The following is a 26,914-nucleotide window of genomic DNA, read 5'->3' as shown; positions in this document are numbered from 1 at the left end:
AGCTCCCAGATCACACTCAGCTGAGCTGGACGCTTCACAGCGTACCCACAGAGATCCCCTGAGCACGGGCAGGAGGGCTGCCCCAAGTGCCCCTGTTTCCAGCTCCTTTCTCCACCACGTGCATCACCTAGCCCTGTGATAACACCGAGTGGCACAGCCCGAAACAGCAGCCTCAGAGCTGACTCCCACCCTGTTACCTGGAAAACATAACTGGACACACAATGGAAGCACCCAACTTAACCCCTTGCTTCAGCTAGCAACTGTAACTGTGTGTACAGCCCTAGGATGGGGCAGCTCAAGCCCAAGTGCACGCTACTAATAGGGCACGGCTCTGAAATGAGCATCTGGTGACACACCAGGTGAGTGACCCGGCGGTGACACCGACAACACTGTCTGGCTGTCCCAGGGAACAAAGGCACACAGCAGCCACCACGGGACAGTCCAGCCAGGACCCAGCACTGCACAGTGAGCAGAGCACACAACCACAGAGATGTTAAGGTTGGAAAAGACCACCGAGATCTTGAGACCCAACATCAGCCCATCATACGCAGCACTCACCCTCTGCCACACCAACAGCAGCAAGGGAAAGAAAGCAGTCCAGGGAAAGGATGCATCACCCATTAAAGGCGAGGGTAAGCGTCTAAGATGAGTGATATCTGTTCCAAAATGCACTTGCTTCTGATTTGCTCAAAAGCATCCTAACGCCACTAACGAATATTCTGATGAAGCACTTCAGAGGGAAAAAAGCTTACTCCGCAGCGTTTCCTACCCAGCGTGCAGAACCCCTGAGCTTAATTAAGCTCCTGCAGCAAAAGGAACTGTTGACAAACAACACAAAACCAGCTCGCTGTCGCACTGTTTACCCAAACGGCTCAGAGTTATTTACTATGTGCTCATGCAGAAGCACAAACAGGGGATTTTTGAGGTCTAGAAGTCATGGTGTTTCTGCTTAACGCATGTTGGCGCTCATCGTTTACAACAAAAACACTGATGGCTTTTATTTCTATGTAACGGTATGGAAACCTTCAGGATTTCTTTCCTTCTGAACGGGGAGCTGAGATCTGAGTGGGATCTGAATCCTGAGGGCTCAGATCTCAGCTAGGCTGAGCTCTGTGAGCACAGCCCAGAGCCTCCCGGGCTCCAGCTGCAGGGCAGAGCTGCTCAGAAGCACCGGAGCCGTGGGCCTGGGGAGGCCTCAGGAGCACCCGTGCTCACATCAGACCCAACAGCAGCACCAAACCTGCGTCACTTCACCCAGCACCACGTGAAATAAACACACGCTGGGGTTCCACGATAAAAGCCTGCAGATATTTCGTCTGATAGGCGGCGAACATCAGCACATTTTCAAACTAGTTGTTCCACTCTCTCCTCCCAAATACCAGGGACAATTAAAAGCCGAGCGACGTTCTGTTACTAAAATACTGGGTCAAATAATTTCAGTAACTCAAATGCATCGCATTACTCCAAGCATGCCCTGTTAGTCACGCTGCGTTGGTGAAACCTATTTACCGGAAAGCAGAGTGAGAAATACGTACCAAGAACGAGTAACACTGGATTACAACTCACACATGGATGCACGATTCAGTGCTGGAGCCATGCCTACATGCTTCCTTCCAGAAAAAGATAGTTTGAAGATCTGTGTGTCCAAACACACCCGAGCGAGGAAGGCTCCCAGCTCCAGCAGCACAAAGCATTCCGTTCCAGCCCTGGAGGTTGAAAATACATCTGACCATAAATAGCACAGCACTCTGATAACCATGCTGGGGCTGCTGGCTTGTTTTTTGTTGTTCCTCCCATTCTGAAATACGACGAGATTCCAATTAATTGCCATCTCCAAAAGTGACCAAAGGAAACAAAAAAAAAAACACCCAAACAATCATTTCGATTCAGAGAAATTCCGCGCACCTCACTGCTCTCATCCCTGAGATTTTGAGGCCTGTGTGTGTTTCATGGTGGAAGCACAAATTACTACAACGTGTGCCGAGATGAGTAAGAAATATTGTGAAACTCACACAAAAGAGAGCAGCCAAAAAGTGCTTGCTTGACGGAATGCATCTTTAATTATGAGATGAACGGTCACAACAGAAGCTTCTTCATTTCTTTATTGGTTTCATTTAAGTAAGGCATTGCTTGTCACAGATAAACCTCACAGAATTCCAGCTTTGGGAAAAAGCTGCAAAACCACCCAGCTGCCCTGAACCCGACAGAGATAAGGAACAATCACAGGCTCATTCATTTGTCCTTTCCACGCAGTTAGTTAGAAAGAGAAGAGGAAAACCAGAGGTTAAGTTAAGAGCCTTATACCCCTCCCCAAAATAAAAGCCCCAAACCACGACTACTGAAAAATTCCATCACTCTACTTCCGAAGGTCTCACCCAGTAATTAGTCAATGAGAGGCCTTCTGCCAGCACCACCTCCATGGGTTTTGGGGACACAAGCTGCTTTACTGCCTGCACTGCTGGGGTGAAGCTGGCTCTTCCTTTCCTCTTGCTTACACGTACCCACACGGATCCCATAACTACTCCTGAGTGATGCAAAAATTGCCTGATGTCTTCACACCTTTATTCCTAGCACACCCAGCTCCCCTGAGCACCCATTGTGCTGCATTTCTGGTACCCTGACTGGGGCTGTACTGACAGCAGCCAGAAAAGTGCTCTATTTTCTGTGTAAATCTAGCAGGGCTAAGGAAGAGACTTAAAATTACAGTAAATATGAATGTCTGAAGCATCATTTTGCAGGTATTCTCCAGAACTTCATCTCGAAAGAAGAGAGAAACAAGCAGTTTGTACATCTCCACAGCTGGCAGCTAGGCATAGCTACCAGGGCACTCATTTCCTGAGCCTAAAAGCCCTGAGCAAATTATTATGGGAGAGTGCTGACACGACTTGAACAAAAGCAGTACCAATGTGACCTTAACATAAAGCTAAAGGCAGTCTTCTGCCACAACAAAATGGGGTAGATGCTTCTGTATGGGACAGCGGATGAGTAAAAGGAACTGATGAGATAGCAAATGACAGGCAGACCGAGAGAGGCACAGATGCAGCAAGTGAGCTACTAATAGCAACCAAGAAAAAACACAGGCAGAAGCCTTCCAGCTCACCGTGCTGCCCGCAGACTGCAGCTGCGAGCACACAGCCCTCTGCAGGCAGTGTTGATCCAACGCTGAGTCCACTGGCCCCAGCACTGACCCACTTAAGGAACAGCATCATCTCTTCCCCAGAGTACAGCACACAAGCTCAGAAAACCACAGAGATTTTTTTCCCCCTCAAATAAAACCCCAAGAGCAGACTGAAGACAACAGCTTGCAGCGCAAGGTGTGGATGGAGAAGCAGCCAGATGAAGGAGGGCACCAAATGGTGTGGATTCCTGGGACCAACGCACACAGATCCCAGGAACTTGCAGCAAGTGCACCAGGAGGCGAAACTGAGCTGGGCAATAAAAGTTTCCATGTTATTTTTGTAGGAGTCCGAGGCAGCAACCACAGCTGACGCAATGACTCATGGAAGAACTGTTTGTGGCATTATTAGCTTTAGATTACTAACAGCTTGCAAGCAGAGCGAGTCACTGCCATCTGAGCAGGAACACAGGGAATTTAGGACCGGTATTTGTTGAGGGAACTCGACACTACTCCCATCTCTAAGCTTCCTCAGCAACTTCAGTGCTGGATTGGACCTAACAGAGCATCAGCACATACCTCCAGCCTACCAACAGCCCAGCAATGTCTCTATGCATAATTGGAGCGTGTCCTTCGTTTTTGCTTTTAGGTCAGGAAACAGTAGGCAACGCAAGCCACCATCATACTTCTCGATGGATCAGTGTAAGGATCAATGCAAGGCAACAGCCCTACAGCAATCAGAAGTGCTGAGTCAAGCGCTTAACCGGGGGGGAGATCAATTCAGTAAAATCAAGGAGAGAGAAAAACAAAAAAGATGCCTTTTCAGAAGCTGGAAAGCCAGCAGGGCTCTGATGGTATGAGGAGAGAAGCCAGCAGTGTAAGAGGATGGTAAAGAGCATCCCATCATTGCTAGTGCGAGCAATAGTGAGAGGTGTTGTCTGTGAGCTTAAAAATATACATGTATACAAACACGTGCAGCAGTATTGGACAGAAAAGCACTGTACCACCCCACAGACTTCAGGAAGCTTTCGTTCTTGTAGACAACCAACTGGATCTCTGGAAGCAAGAATGAGAAGGGAGCAAGAGGGAAGTTAAAACAACAAAAAAGGAAAAGAAAAACAGAATGCAAAAAACTCTTTGTAAAATCTCCTACAAAAACATGAAGATTTGCCTCCCTATAAGGAGCTGCGTGGAATTTCCTGATGATGCAGGTAGTCACGGCCATCTAATAGGAAAATTGTTCCCTCCTGGAAATGCTGCTCGGCAGCTACATCTATTTGGCTCTGAAAAGAGCTTCCAACAGTGCCTGTTAAACAGATAAACTAAAAACAAAACAAGAAAACAGAAAAAGCAAGCAGTGCCCTTGCCCTTGGAACATACTATAGCCAACTGCAGCCCCATCCTTAGCATCCTTTCACTGTCAGATTTCAGATGGAAGGGTTTCCATTTCTCTGCAAACAGTAATGTCTGGATGCAGCAGAAGAAAAGCATCTCTAGAGAAGTTTCATCCACAGTTCAGTCATTCAGCTCCAGACCAAGTGAGTGCCTCAGCTATTTTCCATGACACAAGCACTTGGGTTTTTCCAAGAGCTGATGTCAGGGCTTTTCATGGAGAAAGAGCTGCATTTACGGGGCAGGCAAGGAAGGAGGGCTTCCCCAGCAGCCATTCTCAATGTGGCCTTTGTGCTGCTCTGCTGCTGCAGCCAGGACCCTGCAAGAACTCTCAGTCCCCTCAGAAACTCTACAAAGGGGAGGGGACAGAGCCATTTTCAGCAGCCAGCACTGTTCTTCCACTCCTGACCGACTTCCAAGGCTCAGAAGCATCAGCTTTCCACTTCCAAGCCTGGAGCTGCTGCTTTCCAACACAAGGACACCGATTGTTGAGTGCCTGCAACTGGGCAGGAGCAGGCAAGCCTATCAGATGTGGGGAGGGGGCATAAATAACACGAGTAGCTCCAGCATCCCCAGCACTGCTTTCAGCTTCAGCTTAAACATAAGAGTCGAGCAACAGGGATGCAGTCTGGCCACAAAACGTAGCTCAGAGGAGGGATAAAATCTCTTCAGAAGCGGATGAAGAACTGAGGCTGCAGCATCACAGATGATTTTCTACTCCTTTCCCAATCTGATTGATTTCAAGTCCCAAGTTCAGTCACTTTTCACCTCTGAGAAAGAAAAAAATCACATACTGGAAATGGGGGGAGAAGAAAAGAAGAGAATTAACCATCTTAAAAAATAAGTATTTTTTTTCCTACGTATTTTCTAAAAGCCTTCAGAAAATATTACAACAAAAAAATGAAGCAAAATGCCCACGAGTTGTTCATTCACTGCTAGCTGTCATTGCATTGCACTGCGTTACACACAGCACGGACCCGGCTGCGTACAGCAGAAAGGTCAGGCCTCGTGATTCCAGGAGTTCTGACCCACTTTTCTGATTTAATAATTTCTCAGTAGGTTGTAGGCAAAAACTGAGAGCTCCAGTTTGCCTGAAGGAGGAAAGGGAGCTGAGATCAGCGTGGCACAGCAATGCCAGAGGAGCTCCAAAATAGCCTCTCTCTCCTCTTTTTTTTTTTTTATCATCGTGCTCAGCTCTCTGAGGGAGGAAAACATGGCAGAGGATGCTCTGATTTTTTTCCCAGGTTTACCTTTCTTGAAAATCATGGAGAAATAAATCCCTTTGCCCACAGCCAGCTCCGCTGCTAAGGAATGCAATAAAGCAGCGCGGGCTCTCGCACAGACAGGGCGTGGCACTCAGCATCAACCTGCCTCCCCAAACTGGAGCTCATTACGGGGAAATGCAATGTTTGCTCTGCCTGCCAGGAACTGCAGCTCGGAGCTGGAAGCAGAGCTGCTCCCCGCCTCCCTCCACGCACTCCTACACGGAGTCTGGAGCAGCTCCCCGGGCAGAGGCACGCAGAAATCAAAGCGAGACACAAAGGAACATGGGCGCTGCCTCAGACCATTTTATTTTCCTAAACCAAGCATGGAAACCCAATGCCACTGAGCGCCCTGGGACTTGCAATGCATGCAGAAGGCTCTAAGATTGCTCCCAGCCTGCCCAGCCCTAATGCATTTCATTAGGCACGCAGCCCGGTTCCCTATTAACGCCATACCCACAGCTCAGGGTTGGTAGGAACCAGCAGCAAGGCCGGTGTGGAAGCACTTCTGAAAACCAGCGAAAGACAGCAATTAGAAAGGGAGGAGAAAAAGCACAAACAAACAGCAACAACAACGCAGCCCATGCAATACAACTGGAAACGCAGCTTTCAGAATAGCCTAAGACTAGCTCCAATTATCCAGCTTGAAGTTTTGCAAATCTATGTACAAGGTTCAGAGCCACGGTTGAATATTTGGCCCAGAGTTTGCATTTCTGGGGAGTGAGTGAGCACGGTGCCTGGCACAGGAACACTGCACCTCTGGAAGAACAGCCAGCTCCCAGGTTCTGGATACCAGGAAGGAAAGGCTCTGTTCTCCAGCTGCTGTGCAAGGAAGACTTAAGGGCACCCTAACTCCTGCTAAAACAGACCTGAAATTAGCACCAGAAACGTTAACAGCAGCACGTGGACCTGCAACACCTTCACTGATGGATTTATGTATTTTAAAGGAAGGATCACATCAGTTTGTCCGAGCTACTGTACAACTCAGTAGTGTCATCGTGTTACTGTGATACAGGTCAGCTCCAAGAAAAGCAGCGTGACATGATTTAAACTCACCTCTGATTCTCTTGTCAGCTTCTTTTAAAGGTTAATGGGCATATACTGCCTAGAAACATCATGCCAACACCTCAAGCCTCAAACCTGCCAGCTCATCAGAACCAGGAATCCATCAGCTCCCAGCTAAGCAGACACTCAACCAAAAAGCATTTGCAGCCTTCGTTTCTCCCACCCAGTCACAAACCTTTGGCCAAACTACACCCATTCTGCATGGGATGTGCAAGCAGTGACCTTTGCAAAGCTTCTAAACGCTTGCCAGCTGCAATAAACTAATTTACAGCTCATACGTCTGCACCTGCCCAAAGGCAAAGTGCTCCCAGAGGCCCAATATACACCAAGGAAAAATTGTATATATACACTGTATTAAATGAAACCATAGCACAACAATCATGACCACATTGTTGCTGAACCTGTACAGTGTATTATTAGTTCTCAGACCCTCGTAGCTTCTAATGGAGCTAATTCTCTTGGTAAAGTTTTACTAACGTGGATGTAAACACTACGGGCAACGAAATGAGAGTGACGTTGGGAGCACAGAGTGTCTGAGACTGAATTAAAAACACACAACTGATTGAGCACTTATCTGCTTCAATTGTGCCCAAACACATTTCTCTCTTGGCACGGCTTCTGCTTTAAAGCACCCCTGGAAAATTTCTTGACTGTATATCAAGAAGCTTGTCAGAACTCAATGAGACAGTGAGTGATGTAAGCTGAACTATAGAAACCAGCTACGCTACAGACCAGAGCTGAAGCTATCTCGCTTATTGACATCACTAAGAAAAGCAGAGAGATTCCTGGGAGACAAAAAAATCCACTTCTTACTCCTCCCCCGAAGCACAGCTCTCACCTACAGAGCACACAGCACTGAGCAGCTCCGTGCTCACGGGTGAGAAGTGATGGCATTCACAGTGACACTCACAGCACGCTGTCCCCCGGGGTGCTGCATCCTGCCCCGCGTTACAGGGTAAACCCACACCGGGCAGCTGTGAAGGGCTGCAGCAGCACTGCACACTGACAGCACCAAGCCCTGCTTCTTCTGCTATAAAATGGAAGGGAAAAACGCAGCGGTGAAGCCACGGTGCTCGTAAAATGGCTCAAGATCCTGAGGACAAAGTATGAGTCAAACACATGGCTATTAATAGGCCTCCGAGCGTGCATGTTAGCGTTTGCCTCCTGGTCCTGTTAGGATACAAGAACAGAAGAAAGCACTGAGTTAGGAAACCCACCGGACATCACGAGGAGGTAGCAGCAGAACTCCTTAGGACGTGGCACAGCGGAGCAGAGCTCAATGAGCTATTGGTGTCCTGCTATCAGCTCAGCTCCCTCCCCACCCCACGATGAGTCCAGGAGCCTCCACCCCATGGCACAGCACTGGGAACTGCCAACATCCACTGCCCCCGGTGCCAGCAAGCTGCCCTCTGTGCACGGAGCAGCACCGACAGGGGCACTTCTCACCGCAAGCATGTCTGGTTATAGATTTACATACACACACACACACCACTCCCAGCAAAAACCCCAGCAGCAACGACAAATCCCAAACCCTTTCACATCACATCTTCATACTCCTGCCTAAGCAGGAACTATTGCTAATGGGGAGGAGGCTCCCAATGTGCAGCAGCAGCGTTGCTCAGAGCAGCGTTATGGCTGCCCCCTCCCGTTGCTGTTTGCTCCATTATTATTTTAAACACACCATTTAACCCAAAAATGGGAAAGATCCGTGCAAAGCAATTTCAGCACAAAAAAGAAACGGCTCAAAGATGGTTTCCTCAACACCAACGTGTAACATTAACACGCATAAAACGTCAGATATCAAAACCACATTCGTTCGTTGAAAGGCAGGAGAAGGTTCTGCTCAGATGCAGAGGGCTGGGGGGTAATTCAGCACTGGGATCTGAGAGGAGGGGTGGCTGCACCCTCACTGCCAAAACCTTTGTTCCTGTGCTGAGGTACCACGGCAGATTCTCATAACATCGCATTTAATTGGCCATTTTTACAACGAAAACATAAAAGAGGAACCGAGGTTCACGCAGCAGCTATTAATAGAATGAATACAAAAAGCCCCATGAGAGAAAAACCCAAACCTTTCCCTCCCTTCTTTTTCCGACAGACGTAAAGAAAAATTCTCCCTCTCTCCCCTGAATTCAAGGAACTACTCCCTCATCTTTCAGCACAATCACGCGAAAAGGAACAAAGACTCCACATTACCTGCTCCACCAGCCAGGCTCAGAGCACAGGGGGATCCCAAAGGCCCACGTCCAGGGGGAGCACACTGCTGCCCAGCCCGCCCTGCACACCTCCCCTCCTGGAAGCCCTCTGTCTCCTTCCACGCTCACACATCCTCAAGCAGCATTGCTCGATTGCTTTGCTGCTGGGATGGAACAAACTCCTCCTCCTCCAGCAGCAGCATCCACCCTTACAGAGCTGTCTGCACACTGGGGACAGTCTGTATACATGTTGTACGTATCTGTTGATGTATATATGTTTACATATATCTTCACGTGCTTGTGGATGTAGATACATTTACCTTTGTGTGCATATATACATATACACACGGGCTTTGGAGGGTGAGAATGGAAACGTGCCTGCTGCCAGCCCAGGGAAGGAGCCTGGAGGTCGGAGCAGGGGGCAGTGGGCTGGCCGAGCCCCGGGCAAAAGGAGGGCAGGGGGAAGGGGCTGTTTTCCTTTTCTGCCCCAATAACCTAATGAAGTTTGTGAGCACTGCTAGCGGGATAGAAATTTCTTCACGCTACGCTGTCCGTTTGTGTTTGATTAATGTAAATCTTCGCAGGGCTGTGGCTGTGCCCCAGGCAGAGCGGTGCTGGGAAGCGACATTCCTGGGGTACCCTCAGCCCCAAAACCACTCGTTTTATTTTCCACCTCATCTTTGGCGGTTTCAATTGCTATTCCTCATACAGCTCTACGCTCTTCCCAAATCGCAGGGGCTATTATAACACAGTAAATCACTGTATTAACAGCAATCCCTCAGATCTCGTGAACCGAAACGTTCCTCCTGTGCCCCCACGCGCAATGCGTGCCGGTACCAAATATAACCTCAAAGCCACAGCTGCAATTACACAGCAGACAGGAAGCCAGAGACTGCCCCTATCTGCTCCCTGCTTCTAGGCATGCAGTCATTTCCCGGCCTGAGCTTGCCTTCCAGATCTGCACGGAGAGAATTTGCCTTGAGAGCATCCGACTCAGCACACAGAGGTACGCAGCGAGGATACACCGCAGGGCTGAGCGATGCCTTCACTTCAGAGGGGGCATTTTCAGTCCCCCTTTAAGCATCAGAACTCTCTCTCTGGCATTGACACATAGGAAAAGAAATGATTTTTCCATCGGCACTTGAGCACCCCTCTTCTCCCACCCACTCCCAATAGGGACGGGCACGTTAACAGCAGATTTTAACACAGGATTATAACCCAGAAGGATTGCTGCAGGCTGCGGCTTCACTGCTGGCTGCAGTGTGTGGCTAGGGCTTATAATTTTAGTGTATTAATTTAGATCGATATTTCATCTGCAGATTTGAGGGAAAAGCAACACAATGCATTCCTTTCAAGTACGACCCGACGCAGCTGCCAGGAAACGGTGTAAAAACAAGAAAGGCTCAGGAATGGAAGCTTCTATCTCGCTTCCTACTCCGATTTCCCAGGTTTCCTTCCCTCCATGCTTCTCTCAGCCACAGGACATAAGAAGAAAACAATCTGGAAAAAAATAAATAAATCTCGGACCAAAAAAACAAGCGGGTTTTTAGAAGAAGATAGAGACAGTGAGGATATGGCCAAGGCTGGAAACGTGAGGTCCCTGCTTACATTTACATGGCTTTCTACAGTCCCAGATGACAAAGAAGGACAGGGAGAGAAAACCTGGAATGGTGATGCCACTTCCTACAACATTAAAAAAAAAAAGACAACAAAACAACAGCCAAACACCTCCTAAGAACATAGGGAAGAACGATGGATGCTCATTTGGCCTGTGGAACAAAACATTAAGGCACTAAAGTCACTTCAGTGCTTCCAAAGCACTACACTTCATTCCAGGTTTAACATTCCAGGATTTTCCTACCTCTGTTGTACCAGCCTTTGTCAAATAACCCCAACTTCGGTCCCCATTCCTTCGCTTACTCTTTATTGATTAAGGAACACATTTCTTCTTGCCTGTCATACAAGCCACACACCCACAAGCAAAATAAGCAAAGCTCTTCTTGTTGTTAACTAACATCATTAGCAGCTCTCAGCTGGTTAGGATGGGATACGGTAAATATTTATGCACAATTCACAGACCTTTACCCCAATAAGGAGCCAGACATGGGAAAAGATCAGCTTCCCAGAGCTCCATCCAGCGGAAGCAAAGCGGTCCCCAGAGGATGGATGGAAAGACAGACAGAGCCCACAGCCCTGAGACAGACTGCCACCAGGAGCAGCCTGCAGCTGGGCTTCCAAGCAGAGCACTGCCTGAACACAGTGAGCAGCCCTGCACATCACTAGTGCTCTCAGGGGCTAAGGGCGTGCAGCAGCAGCAAGCTTTCTGCACCCTGAGCCCATTTGATTTCGCATAAAGCAACAAACGCTATCCTTGTCCACCTTAAATAAACAGGAACTAGCAAATGGCTATTTAGTATGGGTTGCCTGTTTTTGAGAGAGACTGAAGTATAGATGTGCAAGAGATCTCGCATGTTTCAGCAGGACACCACACTAACACAGAGCCCACCTGCACCATCTGCAAGCATCCGAGAAACAGCTGTGTGCTCCCCAGTGCAAAAATAGCACGTGGCTCCCGACAAGCTGCCACGCCACAGGCACTGCAAAGCACCTCTGCCCTTCCACCCTGCCAGGACTGAGCCCAACCCCCCCCAGCTCAGCTCCAGTGGTGGCACACACGTGGCTGTCACCTCCCAGAGCTCCACAGGCTGCAGCTCACAGCCAGTGCATCTCCTCTTCGGCTGCTTCCAGCCCTGCTGGGGGAACAGAGCGGTTAAGAATGCACTTCTGCAGCATGGGACACTGCAAAACAGGCAGTGGAAGTCAGATACAGAAGCTCCCCGCAGGAATTTCTGCCACGCAGAGCAATTTCAGGAGAGCTTACAGCAGGTAAAGCAATAAGCTCACAAAGCAACTGCTTCCCATGTGCAAACCTTCCATTGTTTCAGCTCCTTAGGAACGTGCTTTCAGTTACTGTAACTTCGTTTGAAAAATAGGAAACTGAGGTAGGGAAACAGGAAACCATTCCTGCACTAACAGAGCAGGCCAACAATCGCTGAAGGACAAGTACACCCCGTATCGTTTGAGCAGCCATTCCGTCTGAGATCCGTGCTGGGCAGAAAACAAGACACAGATACTTAGCATGTATGGTACAGTGGGCAATAAAGCTGAACCACCTGCAAGCCTTCAGGATGCAGAGTAGCTTGGCACTTTATAATTAGTTTTTATGGTCCCTGACACAGGATGGGAAACCTCCAGCAGATTCCCCTATGGAGAAGAGCAGGGACACTCCATTTCCTGAGGCTGGGTCTGCTCCATTCACCATTAAAATCGTGTTATAATCCAAACAGAGCAGAACCCAACCCAACAACACGGCTCCAGCAGCAGCACCGAGCTGCAGTGTGCTCCAGAGCAGGAAGATTTCAGCAGTAAATACTTTGAGGGCTAATAACTACGTATGGAGAACCAGGAAGAAAAAGGGCTTGACTCATTCTTTCCAAAGGTTTCTGCAGTTCCTTCTCGCAGCACCGCAGCTCTCATCCCTCTCTGGCCTTACACTACAGTACAACCCCAAAATTAAAGGATACAAACAGTGCTGAAGCGTCAGTCCTTCCCAACAGCCAGCACTGCCTTCAGCATCACGGCATTCACACAGCCCAGGTCTGACAGAAGGAAACAACCGAACCCACGGGGTCAGTACCTGCACTCACAGCCCCACGCTCTGAACACGCACAGATCCATTTCTTGAATGCACCAGAACCTATTTCACTCCCATCGCTTCAGCACAGCAACAGCAATACAACCACTGATGTTTGAGCTCGTGGTACTTCCAGTGTCCGTGAGCTTCGGCTCATTTTGCCTGAGCTCCCCCAGAACTCATTTTATTTCAGTCCGTCCTATTGACAATTCCTCTCCTCTGCCCTCCAGGCAGTGCATAATAATGAACAGTGTTTTCCAGGGCTGTTCACAGGGTTCACCCTGCCCCACGCGGGGGGCCGGGAAGAAAACGAAGGGCTTGGACACTGGAGCTACAAAAGCCCCCTGCTCAGCAGCAGCAGCTGCCACACAGCCCCATTAGGTCGAGCAGTGTGCACTGCCACACCAACTGCCAGCTTCAGGTAGCTGAGTTGAGCTCCCACACGTGCAAGAAACCAGCGACCAGACATTTCATTGAGGAAGAAAAGGAGAGTGGGGGAGGGAAAAGCCTAAATCCCTAGAAAAACACTGATTTTGGGGAACAGATGTGCCTGCTTCCCCATAAAAATAGAGGAACCTACATGTTTTGGTTGAGTCAACTTCAGCACGCTTCTGCAGCCATCTGCATGGCTGTGTGCAAGTGGCCCAGGGCAGCAGGAGCCCCCTCCAGCACAGCACACCAAGCCCAGAACAGCAACAACTCCCTGCCTGCACTGGGCCAGAAGTGTTTTCCTGGCCCGAACCACCAGGGTTACTGCAGGCAGAACGAGGGCACAGACCCAGCTCCAGAGTGGGAGTCCAAAGCACCGGGGGGAACAGGTGCCGACACCAAAACCCACAGCTAACGTCTCACGGATGAGTGCAAAACCCGATAATAAGCCTGCTAAGAGGAAAAAGGAGGGGAGGTCAAGGTTTGCTATGCGATACATACAGCTGAAGTTGCGCTGGTTAACATCCAAAGTAAACAAAATTCCAGAGTTTAAAGCTAGCACGAACATTCCTCCATCTTTCCAGTGGATGAACAGAAAAGCATGCCTGCCTTTTTTTTTTTTTTTAATTATTTTTAGGGGGGTGCTTTTTGGAAGCATTACAGGCTTTTCATTCCCATCACGTGAGTGGGCCGAACGCTGCAGAGACAGAACTTCAGAGAGCGTAAAAGTTGGGGCAGTTTGGTGCTATCACAGCCGGGCTCCCGCCCTGGGGTGGGCATGGAGCAAAGTGTCCCTCCCTGCAGCAAAGTGACAGAAACAAAGACCGTCCCGAGCACTGCTCCGCTCAGATCCGATCTGCTCCCACACCGACTGCTTCCGCTGCCGAAACCGCAGGGACTGCGCAGGGCCACCCGCAGCCCGTCGCTGTGTGCCTGCAGTCAGCAGCAGCACGCTGCCAGCTCCAGGCTGCACCTCGCCACGCAGACACCTCTAAGCTCTCTAAGAACTCTTATCCTCGACACACAAACCGTCGCTGCCCATCGGTTGGCATCGCGGGGATTCATCCTCTTCCTCCTACGCCAGGCTGGGTGGCTGCGTGCCCTGTGGCACCGGGGGGAAACACCCTTTTTAAATGTGAAACAATCCGAGAACAGCAACTTGCTGTCGGCTGAAGTCATCATCTAATTTTGGACGCCGCACAATGATTGTGCGGAGGGAGGACAAAGCTGTCCTATCTGCAGGGATCAGAGCCACACCTCCTGATCCAAAGGCCCCCAACAAAAGGGCCGGAGCTCTTACCACCCCAACCAGAGCAGCTTCAGAAGGCCCTGAGCACCCACGGCCCCTCTGGGATCAGAGGTCCTCCCACCACCAACCTCAGCAGTCAGCACAGCTGCGCTCCTGGTCTTGGTTGGCAGTTTTCTCCTTCCATCAGCAGCTCCTGGCCCTGTGCTGTTGACGTGTGCCTCCAGAAGGCAGCAGCAGGCAGGAAACCTCCCTCATATCCGGCAGCTGCCACCAGCTCTCCCGTTTCTATCCCTCTCACTCATTTCCTATTGACTTTCTCATGTCTTGCATTGCAGCTTTTTCCTATTTCCTTTTCTCCTTGCTCATTATAGCTCCCCCCTCCTTCCATTCTCTCCTCCTCCTCCCTTTCCCAGCAGCTTTGATCTTACTCCTCCCTATTAGGACCCCGGTGACCCCGTGCCATGCAGTGCTGCCAGCACCCTGCCCCAGCAGCAACCAGCATTAGCAGGGCAGAAAGCCTTCAAGCAGCCACCAGGTACTTCAGGCAGGCTCACAGGTTGAAGCTTGCACATTTATGGGAGTGGTGGCCTCTATCCTCTGCCTCTCATGGATCAGCCTGGTGTGTTATTACAGAGTTGGGCCTTCTCCTCCAGACTGGGAAGCGTTTGCTTCCAGCCCTCCTCCAGGACCCCAGCACGCAGCACCTAGCCCTGCACAGGTTGCTGCTCCTCGCTGGAAAGCTGCCCAAGCTCTCAGCAGCATAACTGCCTGCAGTACCACAAACACAAACTCAAATCACCTTCTCATAAACAGGATTAGCTGTGCTGCTGCTCATGGTTTCCAGGAGGAACAGGACTGGGCTTCCACCGATATTTCTGAAGGCTTTCTGGGGCAAACTTCAATAGTGCAGCAGCAGACAGACATGAGCCCAAGACCCGCCCTGCAAAGCCACCTTTCCTTTGCCAGCTGCAAACAGCCAAGAGCTCCTGTACTCTCCTTGAATCAACATCCAACACCGTGACTTGGTTAGAATCACCAAGAGCAGCCTTCTGGGTCAGGTCACGCTGCTCTTCCTATCTTTTATACAGCCCTGATCATAAAAGGTTCGTTTCATTGAAGACCTGAAATGAACCGAGGCCCAGGGGCAGCTCCGGGCCAGGACACGCTGTGCTGCAAGGGAGGGACACGGCAAACCTCCAGGAGGACAGCACAGCATCCAAGTAACAAATATGACAGTGATTCAGATAGATTACAACCGAATTATTTCAAATACAGGAACTCGCACGCTGCGCCTGAGGGTCTTTTCCATCTCACATGTTCAACCCCATTCATGTGCTCCACCAGTGCCTGAGCAATTCACCCAAGTACCTTCACCGACTGACATCACCGGGCCGTGAGTCCCAGCGTTGTCAAAACAAAGCCTAAAATAGCTCTGCAGATCATTTTTAAGCATTTGCCAACAAGTGTAAACAGCATCACTTCTTACTCGGCAGCTTTGCAGATAGGCACAGGAGGGTTCCTGCCTGCTGCTCTCGGACAGACAAAATACTGAGAACGCTCCCAAAAAGGATGCAGGGCACTAACAATGCACCAGCGACGTCGAGGAGACTGTTTGTGAACGTCAGAGCCCGAACATTGTTTTGTTTTTGCTATTTATAATCGTGCTTACATTCAAGCATAAAATAAGGACGCTGCTTTTTCCTGTCATTTTAATGTATTTATTTTAATTAAAGAAGCCAACCTTGTTTCTTCCTGCCTTTCTCTAAAAGCGCTGCTCCTATTTTTTGCATCTCGGTATCCTGCTTTGTGTTTTACCCTGCATACATTCCTCATCAAACACCACAGGTTTCTCACCCCTTTTCATTTCACTAATAACTTCGCTGCTCCCTCACTCTAAGCAGAGGCACTCTCCACGTCCCAGCTCCTGACCCTTCGTTTAATCAAGCTGAGACATGACCCAACATTTCCATTCTTTAAACCTATAATTACCCAGGACAGGGCTGCAAAATAGGATGCAATGCAGCATGTCCTCTCTTTGCAAGAGAAAGATCTGCCTTTCTCCAAGGAGTGGAGTGAGTGGAGGGAGAGTGCTCAGACAGAGTGATGTTTGGGAGCCTCAGTAGTGCTTCTATCAGCATCTCGGGTCACTCAGCCTGAAAATTCAACTGGGAAGCATCAGCCACTCTCTTGCTAGCAATTTTCAGAGGGAAGAGAGAGGTATTAAGTGAGAAAACAGCGGGCTAGAGGCTGAAAGCAAAAGCCTGAGCCTACCCTTCCAGCAGCACAGCCAGCACGCATCCCAGTGACCCGGGACTGCCTGGAGGTTTGCGCAGACAGTGCAGTCTCCAGACTAAAGCCTCCTGGTGGCACTCTGCACAGCCCCAGGCTGCAGGGTGGGCTGAAGGCTGAGAGTGAGAAGAGCAAACAGCCAAAAGCCCCCACCCTGCAGAGCTTTGTGGGACAGCAAAGAGCATCGCTGACACTGCACCCTCACGTGGAGCACTCACAGCAAACTCCCTCCTTGTCGTGACATGAAAAGATCTTGGGATACAGCTGGGAAATATATAAAACAACTGGTTCAGGTGTGCATTGCTCTGCGCTGCCTCCAGTTGGGCTGCAGCTTTGTGATGTGTTCGGTGATAGTTTGGGGAGTGAACAGGAAGGCGGTGCTCGGCTCTGCCAGGACCAACAGTGGGCTGTGGGAGTATTGTGCTGCTGAGTGTACCTGTGCTGCCCCAGCTGCTGAGGATCTGAAGATTTCCACAAGTCTGAGGCCGAAGCAGCCTCCATCCAGCACTGCTCCTGTTACTACCAAAGGCTGTAACAGAAGGGAGAGTTATACAATGGGGCGAACGTGAAATGCCACTCCTGCCTCCACCCAAATCATCACGACGCCCACAGCTCTATTCAAAACTAGAAAATCAAGCTCACCTCAACTCCTGGCCCCAGTAAAAAGCCTCATAAATTATGCAGCACCGAGTGGGAGCATTTGCTTCTCTCCCGGCCAATAGCAAACCTCAGGCAGCTCCCGTGAAAATAAAGTTAAAATGAGTTTGTTACAGGTTTTTAAAGTAAATACACAGAGGTAACATCAGGCTACCCAGTAACAACCCAGAAGCAGTGCCACTTTCTGTCCAGGTCTTCATCCCATCCCAGTGAGCAAAAGGAGCACTTCCCCCACTGCAGAGCTAGAGTCCCAGGGACACTGGGGTCTTACAACCAGCCACAGACAGGGAAAGTGCATCTCAGCAGATAAGGAACAATTAGGACCTATTTTAGTACCAAGTGAGGAGCAAATCAGCAATTAAAAGCCTCCCAGGGGTAATTATGTGTAAATTCTACCTCTCCTGTTTTCCAGCCATAGCAACAGGGCTGTTCTAAATAAAACCCATTTGAGGGCAACTGCATGAGAAGGGCATTCAGTGCCCCACAAGATGTCCTGAGAGAGGAGAGAGCGCCCGTTCCTTCCGAGAGCTCCAGCACACAGCAGCAAGCAGGGCTGAGCAACACAGCCAGGCAACTGCTTCACTCCACAGCACATTTGGAACGGTTACAGGCAGAAAAAACACAGCTAACAACAAGACAAATGCACACGTACGTATATTAACGGCGCACCGATGTTTCTTCAGTGTCATAACAGGATACAGCAGCAGTGTGCTGATCATCCTTCAGCAGCCAACCAGAGCCTGCAAATGGCCGAGCTCCATCCCAGCCCCAGCACGCCCTTGCAAAGAACACAGCCCTTATCTCTCTCTGCCATGTGTCACCCGCTGTGCGGTGGGGCAGCCCCCCCCCCACTGAACACAGCCCTCCTCCAGCCCTGGCAGCCCAATGCTATACCCACTGTGGAGTCCTCAGAGCACAGTGTTCCCCATCACGTTCAACCCCAGCGCCAGAAATGCTGCTTCAGTAAAGAGACAGGGCTGAATGGAAATGGAAACCCGCAGGATAACCACACAGCAAATCCCTCCTAAACCCAGGGTGGAAGAGCAGGCACTCTGTCAACCCCTGACCCATCTGAGATACCTGCTGTAGGACCCCTCAACGGCCCTGCTTCCCCTCACCAACTTAAAGAGCTTGAGCACCCACCCCAAGGCTTACTGGCTTCAGACACATGCCACCCTCTGAACAAACACAGCGCAGCAGGGAGTATTAAGAGGGTGTAAGTGTTTGCAAACAGTCAGAGCAACGAGGCTGCAGATGAACTGTGAGATACGGTCTGCTGGGCAGCAGGGTTATGGAAAGCAGCAGCTGAGAAAGTCAGAACACCCTGAGAGAAGGGGAAGTGAATGTCAGGGCTCAGGGCCCTGCATCACTCACACCACCGCCATCCCGGGCCACTTTCTGCTCGTGCATTCATTTCTAACCTTCAGTGCCATCTGACATGATCACCTTCTTTCTCCAGCTGCAGAGGAGCTGCCCGGGAACGGCCTCTATCAGACACTCCTCCACTGACACTCCTGATCGTGTTCTCAGAGGCCTCAGCATCTGTGGGCTCTGTGCTTAACACCTGGGAGTCCACCCAGCACCCAACCACTCACTGTCCTCCAACCTTAAGGCACTCCAGGATGAAGAGGTAAGAAAACAACACTGCTTTGGGTAACAGAGCCCCACCTGGGGCTACAGCACAGCCACTATCAGCACTGGTTTAATACCCAGAGAAAACTATTTCAGCAGTCTCAGACACTTGAGATCCACTGGGAAAAAAGAAGAAAAAAGCCACGAGACAGCAAAGAAAACACATTAATGAGAATAGTGTTCATTGCACCAGAAATGGCCATTTCTTCCTTCCTTCTACTGCCACACACGACACCAACGATGAGAACTAAAGACACAAAACACACAAGGGATGGGACAGCCACAATGCTGAACAGCTGTCAGAGCCACATAACCTTCAGAACGTGGTGTGAGTGCCATCTCAGACCGAAGGGATGCACGAGGAAGCACTCAGCAGCCACACAAACACAAAAAGCAAGTATACAGGGCTCACGTGGAGGCCAAAGCAGGCCTGCGCTGCCCTGAACAGCTCTGAACACCTCTGGCATCTGGTTATGTTTTTAAAGCAGTTCCCAACCTGATTGCACCAAGGAAGGTCACCGATAAATAGAGAATTAAACCCCATCCCATGACTTCACGCGGCTTCAATGACACCAGAAGCACTGGGTTTATTTATATTGCACCTGCTTTACATTCCACACTCAAAGAGCTGGACATAAAGAGGCAATACAGACGTTTCTTGGGCATAAGGGGAAACAAGCTTTCACCAATACGAACAGTGATGAGAAACGTCTCCACGCTGTGGGTAACACAGAGCAGGCAGCAAGCTGAGGTCCACGCCACCAGAACACAGGCCCCACATCCAGCTCTTGAAGCTGCTCCATGGAATGAATGGGTGTCAGGGCTGAGCCCCCCAAGAGATGAGGGGTTTCTGGGGCCAGGAGCTCCCCAGCACCACAAACACCAAGCGCTGGGGCTGCAGAGATGGCTCCTCACCTGACATCAAAGTCCTCTGAGCCTGAGCCCCCACAGAGCACCGAACACAAACATCCACTCCACATGACTGAACGCAAAAGGAAATGGAGACTTTTTTTTTTTTTTTTCAGTCTGTGCTCCGTTTTCAATTTGGCCGTTCTGATTCAATAACGGAAAGTATTTTGTTTTTACTAACGAGCAAGTTTAGCTCCCTGTCCTCACGCACCACCACTCAGCTGCTCTTGCCACGAGAGCTCCTTTTGGTGCCCTGTAACCTGCCTTCAACACGTGACAACGTCCTCACAAAGCTGCTGGGCCACTGCTGCCTTCACACCGTCACTGCCTTGCCTGCAACTCAACAAACATACCTGCCAACGTTCACGTACACGCACTGCAACGGAGAAAAAAAGGCTGTGTTTGTGGCCAGCTGATCTCCCAGGACAAAAAACATACTCACAAAGCCTGGACGCGGCTCTTGGCTTGCCAACCCCCCATGGCTGCAGTGCCCCATCCCCACATCACAGTGCTGGGCCCACGCAGGGCCCAGGAGGTGCGAGGCCTTCGTCTCACACACATTCACACCAAACACAAAAAAAAAACCAAAGTGAAAGGAAAACTCTGCTTGCGAGTATCCAAAAAGAAAGGCTGCCACAGCTCCCAACATAAACAGTGCATCTTCACAGGGCAGCGACGGAGCTCTGGAGATGCACAGAGAGGTGCTGGAGTGTCCTTCCCTGCAGATGTTCATGACCTGCCTGGACGCCTACCCGTGCAACCTGGGCTAGGGAGCAGCTTTGGCAGCCGGGCTGGACTCAATGATCTCCCTTCCAACCCCTACAACTCTGTGACTCCGTGATAAACACTCCCACCATTCTGTCTCAAAAGCGGGGTTCCCCGCTCCATAGAGTTCTGTTGTGAAGAAAAAAACAACAAACCGAAAACGCATTTTTTTCCACCTGCCCCCCCCCCCCTCCCCCTTCCCAAAAGCGGAAGGCAGGCGGGGCCCGGGCCCGGCGCTGAGCCGTGCCGTCTCACCTGGGCTGACCCCGACGGCAGCACCCCGGCTCCGGTCACCTCGCACCGACGCGGCTCCCGACGGTCACCGTGAGATCGTCGAGCACAGGAACGACACACGGAAGACCGCACGTCGCAAAACCTCGACGGGCACAGAGCGACCCCGCAAAACCGATCGCCCTTCGGCGAGCCCCGGGTACTGACCTGTCCGTGGTTGCGGGCTGTGTGCCACTCATTGGAGCCTCTGGGCCAGAGCTCGTGCTATCCAATTTACATGGTACGATCGCGTCGGGGGCGTCAGCGCGGCTCAGCCCCCCCCGCCACCCCGAGGCTCGGGGGGGAGGGCACGCACTGAGAAAGGCAGTTCAGGCAGAAAAACAAAAAGGAAAAAAGAAAAACAAAACCGAGAAACTAAAGAAAAAAAAAAGAATCCCAAACTCTTCGCGCGGGCACTCGCTCGGTATCCAGCCCGCGGAAGGAAGCGGACGAGATAAAAAACAAAACCAAAAAACAACACAAATCTTCAGCGACAAAAAGCGAAGAGCCGCTCCCCACTTCGACGGCGCCCGAGAGGGGAAGGGAAGCAGCCGAGGAGCGGCTCGGGGCCGCGGGACGCCCTGCGGGCCGCTCAGCTCCCAACGGCCGCCCCGGGGCCCATGCCCGCTGCCGGCCCGCCCCGACCCCCCGCCCGCCGGCGGCCCGAGGGGGCGGGCAGGGCGGGGGGGGTGGGCCGCTGCCCGCCGCCGCCTCTAGGCCCGCGGGGCCATGCCCGGCCCGTGCTGCAGCGGGGAGCGGAGGCCCGACGTCCCCGGGCGGGATGGCTCCGCTCTCCTTTCGGCTGCGGGCAAAGTCCGACCGCTGCGAGACGCGGAGACGGAGCACGACGGAGCGCAGCAGAACCGCCGCCCCTCCCGTTCCGGCGCGGGTGGGAGCGGCGCGTCCCGGCGGAGCGTGCGCTGAGCGGAGCGGGGCTGCACCGCCTCCTCCTCCTCCTTTTCCCCCTCCTCCTTTTCCCTGTCCTCTCTCCTCCCCCCCGCAGCCGGCAGCGCTCCGCCGTATCCCTCCGCCGCCGTCCGCTCCTGCGCAAAGAGGTCCCGCGGCGCGGTGTCCCCGCACGGACGGCAGCGGCGATGCGGGGCGGTACCCGCTGCTCGCACCGAGGTGCTCGGGCTCAGCCCGCAGCGAGGCAGGGCTGCTCGGGACGTCTGTGGAGGAAAAGGAGCAACCCTGTGATGGGTTTGTTGTTTTGGAGAAGTTCGGTGCAAAGAGGGGAAGCGTGGGATGAAATCATTTTCTAAACGGCGCTCATAGACACGCAGAGCATCTGCGCTTCCTTTTCTGGTTTCCTCCTGGGGAAGAAAGAAGAAAAAGAAAGGAGTGCGGGCGTGCATCCACCAGACACATACCTACGGGAGCTCTTTTTTTCGCACTTTCTCTGCAGTAAATCCCTCCGTGCCTTTATCCCGGGGAGCAGCCAGCGCTGTGCAGGCACGGCTGGGAGACCTCCCCTCTCAATAAGCAACTACGCTGTGCGGTAGCAATTAAAATGGATCTTGTCTGCCTTCCTCGGCCCAAAATTCCAGCTACTGCTGCCAGACGAAGCCAGGCACCCAGCACCCAGTCTCCAGCTGTCACTTCGAGCACACAGAACAGTCAGGAGGGCTCTTGGTGCGAGGAACGCTGAGTCCCGCGAGCGATCAGCTCTTAAAGGATAGCAAGAAAGTGCCAGATCCTTGGGGGTGCCTCGGATGGGACTGGGAGGGGTTTGCCATCACAGCCCGGCTCCGGGCTCAGCCGGGGCCCTGATGCCATCTGCTGGGGAAGCCCTGTAGGGCCGCTCCGTGCTCCCAGAGGAGCTCAGCACCCACCCGATCCGGGTCGGCATCTCTACGGGCTCAGCTTGTGAGCACAGGCAGGAGGTCCTTAACGCCCTGATGCACCGCCCGCAGCTTCATAATGCAGGTCTCTTAGCTGAGCCTTGCTGACCTTCACCATAAAAACTGAACAGACGAAGCCTTCTGACTGCTGCTGTTCGCTCGGGTTCCTCATTGCTGTGTGGGAGCTTTTTAGCATCTCACGCCTTAACACAGGCACACAGTTTGCTTCACACAGAGACAGGCAGCTTGTTTTGCATCCAGCCCTCTGGAATTGCATGCAGGGCCGCTCTCTGCTTTCAGTCCCAGGGACACATGCAATACTTTGCTGACTCTGTTGAGACACAGATGGGCTAATCTACCAGGGCTTCCCCTGCAACAGCGCATTACAGCGCCTAAACCTGGATAAGCCACGCCACAGCCAGCATTTTTATAGCACTAAGCTTTCCTTCCACATCAGCATAATTAAAGCAGCAGCATGCATGAGGGCAAAGCTGCTGCGAGTACTGCCATGGAGTCTCCCAATTGGAAAAGGGATTTGTTATCGGGGTAAAACCTGAAGAGATGAAGACCAGTGTTGTTTCTCATCGGTTACACTGCACAGACCTTCACCTTTCTGACACGACACAGTTTGCCCTGGCAGTGCCAACCTGTGCAGCAATACAAGCATGGCAGAAGAACTGCTCCCAAAGACATCAACCGGATTCCTCAAATAATTAAATAATCTTTATTTTATAAAAAACATCATACAAAGCATCTACACCATTCACTGGTGGAACATTAGTTGCTATTACACAGTAATTCCAACACAGGTTATTATTTCACACTAGTTCTGCAGCTCCCTTTTACAACTTGCAGAATGGCCTGGGGACAGGTCCCACCATGAGCTCACAGCTCTGTACCTCTTCCCTGGGTCTGGGATTCCATGCTGGAGCCCAGCAGGCAGATGATGAGCTTTGCTTTGTAACATCACACCCTAACCAGGATGCTTTGGAGATGTATTCTGGACATTCTCTAACTACAGACCCCACAAAATACTCATCAGAACTGATATCAATGGCCCTGGGGAAAAACATCAATGCTCACTCTAAGTGAGCTGCATTTTCCAGTCATCTTTCCAGCAACCACAGTCCTCCACTATCTTTAAGTGCCACAGAAGCCTCTGGGTTCAGATCCACCAACCTGAATCCGGAATGGCCGACACACACAGCAGAGGAGCTGCCATTCTGCAGACACAGCAGTGCCCACGTGAGGGACCCATTCAGAAAACCACTCACTCCAAGTCCTGATGGGGCTCCTCCTAAAGGACACTGCTGCTCACCCATGATGCTTTAGCAGGACTTGGAATGCGTGGGTAGAGCTCGAACAGTCTGGGTGAAGAAGAGGAAAAAAGTCCCCAAAGTGCTTTGCATCGGGGGCAGCACCTTTTGGGTTCAGAGCACCGAGCCCTGCAAGGTGCCTGCACTGAGCAGAGCTGCTGACGCTACTGAAAATTAAGTTACCCATGTGTTATGAAATAAGTTACAGAACAGAATTAGAATAGGAAATAACGACCTACCGAAAACGCTGCTGTCTGCAGTCGCGTTGTAGCCCAGCCACCAAAATCACTTCTCCCAAAGGAAACGTGGGGATGATGAACAAAGAGAAGGTAACCACTGCTTTGTGTTTCTATAGCACCTCTCGAGTAAAGGTCTGAAAGTGCACAAGAGATGGACCAGCTCCATCACCCCCCGTTCACAGATGGGGAAATGAGGCACCGAGTTAGGGAGTTTGGTGACTTGCCCAAGGTCACCCAACAGGCTGCAGGATGAGCCAAAAGCCCAGCTCCCACAGAACACTACAACATGCTTCTTCCTAGCAGCACAAAGAGTCGTCTATCTGTCTAGACAGTACAGAACACAGAACACCAACATCTAGTGCTATTTTCCCATCTCTTCCAAGGTCAAACCAGTGCTGAAGGAGTAAGCTGCTATGTACACCTGCACTGCTGGACCAGTTGTGTTTTGGAGGTAAAGGTAGCCCTTCTTTCACTCGTATTGTTCAGGGTGTGCTTATGTACGTGCTGAGCCAGCCTCTGCCAGGCCAAGCGCTAAAGATCCCATAAACCCATGGCATAGCTCCACGGATTTCAATGGAGTTATGCCAGAAATAAGTTTGGCTCCAGAACTGCTCACATGTGCTGGCTCCTCTCCTGACAGCGGCATCTCAGGCACGATCCCCTCCTTGCCAGCCCGTGAGCTCGAGGAAGTCCTTACTCAGCATCAGTGGCTTTTCAGATGCCCGTTCGTTCTCAAGCACAGCTCCTCACCCCTCTGGCTTCTCCACGCGTGGTACTTCTTCATAGTCTTCCTCCGGGCGAAGCGGCAGATGCTGACCATGAAGACCCAGGAGACAGCGTACATGACGACACCGCCCAGCTTGATGTACCACCGTGGCTTGGGCGAGGCCAACTCGCAGTACATCAGCCAGGCCCCCACCCCGATCCGCACCCCAGTGAAGAGCACCACGAAGAAGAAGTCCACCACGTCCCCGCTGAGGCTGTGGTAGCAGCCCATCTCCTTGAGGAACCAGCGAGCTTGCAGCAGCGGGTTGGTGATCTCGCTGCCGAAGATGACGGCGTTGACCTCGGCGGCCGACTCGCCGAGCGCCAGCGACGCGGCGATGCCCACGATGCTCACCAGGTGGTGGGCCAGCATCAGGGCACCCTCTGTCTGGAAGTACACGCACCAGCAGAGGTCGAAGAGAAAGTAGCCCAGGCTCAGGCACAGCCCGTGGACCTGTAGGGTGGTGTTTGGGGATCCTGCAACAAAGACAACGGGCAGAGCGTTAGGGGACAGAGGCAGCGAGCTGGAGCCCATGCTGTATCCCAGGATCCACACTGGGCTGACAGGAAAATCCCACCGCGTGCTGTCACCCACTGGGGGACTCAGCACCACAACTCTTGCCACTCACCCGGGTGACTCAGAGGCCAGGGGCCGTCGATGAAGCCAATGTAAGCAGAGAGACACGTCGCGAGGATGCCGTGGGTCAGCGTGACCAACCTGCAGCTCCATTCATAGCTCCGGTGCTTGTAGCGACGGCAGAACCACGCGTAGAGGGAAAGCCAGGCCAGCAGGCTGCAGGCTGCCCGCAGGGGCAGGGTGAGCAGCATCCTGCCACGGGGATGGAAGGACAAAAGGCATCAGGAGCTCTAAAATTTGATGATGTCAGCTGGGCCTGCTGGTGCTCATCCCAAGGGACGGGCAGAGGAGCTCCACATCTAGATCCAGAGTTACTCCTGCCCCTTCTCTTTCCTATCCTGCTCTTCAACGGTCTGTCTGTGTGTTGCCCCACCAGACGTACTGTTTGCCACCTGGGTTCCTCCTCTCCTGACATAAAATCCAAGAAAACCCCCAAAACACATGCTCGCTTGCTAGCTCCAATGCTAACAAGCCTTCCCACCCCGCTGCTCCCCCAGGAGTGCACCGAAGCGATGAGCAGAGGAGGACTGAGATGTGGCAAAAACTGAGCTCTCCCACCTGGGGACCTCACCCCATTCCTCCTGGCACCAAGACCTTCAAACCTGTGAGATGCAAAAGGATCAGCAGTGATGCCCACCTACGACGTATGTATCATTACTGCTCAGAAGGAGCTGAGTCATGGGACCTTTTCAGGCTGTGTCACAGCTGTGTCACCGAGTTCTGGCGATGGGGAACACCGGGAGGACCGCACGTGGTGCGGGGTCGGGGCTGACCCGCAGCCGTCCCGCCCGGCCTGTTGTAAGCGTCACCAGGGCGGGATAAACAAAGCCATTAAGTTATAATGGGAGCACGGGGAGATGAAACACGGACACGACGAACCGCTCCGACCGGTGACGGCCGCACAGCTCGAGGCAGCCGGGTCACGGTGAGTGTGGGAGGAGGAATCCTGAGCGACAGAAGGGATCTGAGCACCAGGAGAGGACGCGTGACCTTAGCACATCTCCCAAGTGTTTCCTACATCCGAAAGGTGTGGGTTTCTTCCACTTCCCAGGTGTTTCCTACGCCCAAAAAGTGGGGGCTCCTTCCGATCACCCATCAAAACTAAACGCGGTAACACGCAGGACGTACTGCATCCCCGAATTACACCTCTGAAAAGGCCAACACCCTTTAAAAAAGCGCAGCGGTGACGTTAT

At 51.8% G+C, this 26,914-nt stretch overlaps 2 protein-coding genes across 7 annotated transcripts in view; both read right to left on the bottom strand.

The window, feature by feature from the left end:
- The window catches only part of ARHGEF12 (Rho guanine nucleotide exchange factor 12), a 60,798-nt gene extending 39,397 nt beyond the window's left edge, over positions 1-21,401 (bottom strand). For all 4 annotated transcript variants that reach the window (XM_065738481.1, XM_065738482.1, XM_065738483.1 and 1 more), the window contains exon 1: positions 21,092-21,401. In XM_065738481.1, coding sequence (XP_065594553.1) covers positions 21,092-21,123 — 32 coding nt within the window. In that variant the 5' untranslated portion in view covers positions 21,124-21,401. The remainder of the gene's footprint in view (positions 1-21,091) is intronic.
- Positions 21,402-24,029: 2,628 nt separating this feature from the next.
- LOC136049929 (TLC domain-containing protein 5-like) lies at positions 24,030-26,203 on the bottom strand. Of its 3 annotated transcripts, none has more exons than XM_065738496.1 (3): positions 25,714-26,203; positions 25,440-25,561; positions 24,030-25,362 (listed from the first exon to the last, which is right to left on the bottom strand). In XM_065738496.1, the coding sequence occupies exons 1-3, from the start codon at positions 25,910-25,912 to the stop codon at positions 25,066-25,068; spliced, it is 618 nt and encodes a 205-aa protein (XP_065594568.1). In that variant the 5' UTR covers positions 25,913-26,203; the 3' UTR covers positions 24,030-25,065. The 3 variants fall into 3 exon arrangements, with proteins under 3 accessions (XP_065594568.1, XP_065594570.1, XP_065594567.1); XM_065738498.1 differs by having other exon boundaries at positions 25,489-25,561; XM_065738495.1 differs by having other exon boundaries at positions 24,030-25,561.
- Between the last annotated feature and the right edge of the window lie 711 nt (positions 26,204-26,914).

This window comes from Cyrtonyx montezumae, unplaced genomic scaffold (assembly GCF_038088225.1).
Source record: "Cyrtonyx montezumae isolate F1298 unplaced genomic scaffold, pur_monq_1.0 scaffold_22, whole genome shotgun sequence".
In the NCBI taxonomy this organism is placed as follows: domain Eukaryota; kingdom Metazoa; phylum Chordata; class Aves; order Galliformes; family Odontophoridae; genus Cyrtonyx; species Cyrtonyx montezumae.
The sequence above is the reverse complement of the archived record's forward strand: the minus strand, read 5'-3'. Positions and strand labels throughout refer to the sequence as shown.

What these genes read in the sequence shown, in the direction of transcription:
- LOC136049929 (XM_065738495.1), bottom strand. Translation starts at nt 25,912, where the DNA reads ATGCTGCTCACCCTGCCCCTGCGGGCAGCCTGCAGCCTGCTGGCCTGG. An exon ending in CTGGCCTCTGAGTCACCCGG is followed by an intron (nt 25,562 to 25,713) that starts GTGAGTGGCAAG and finishes TCTTTGTTGCAG; the next exon opens with GATCCCCAAACACCACCCTA.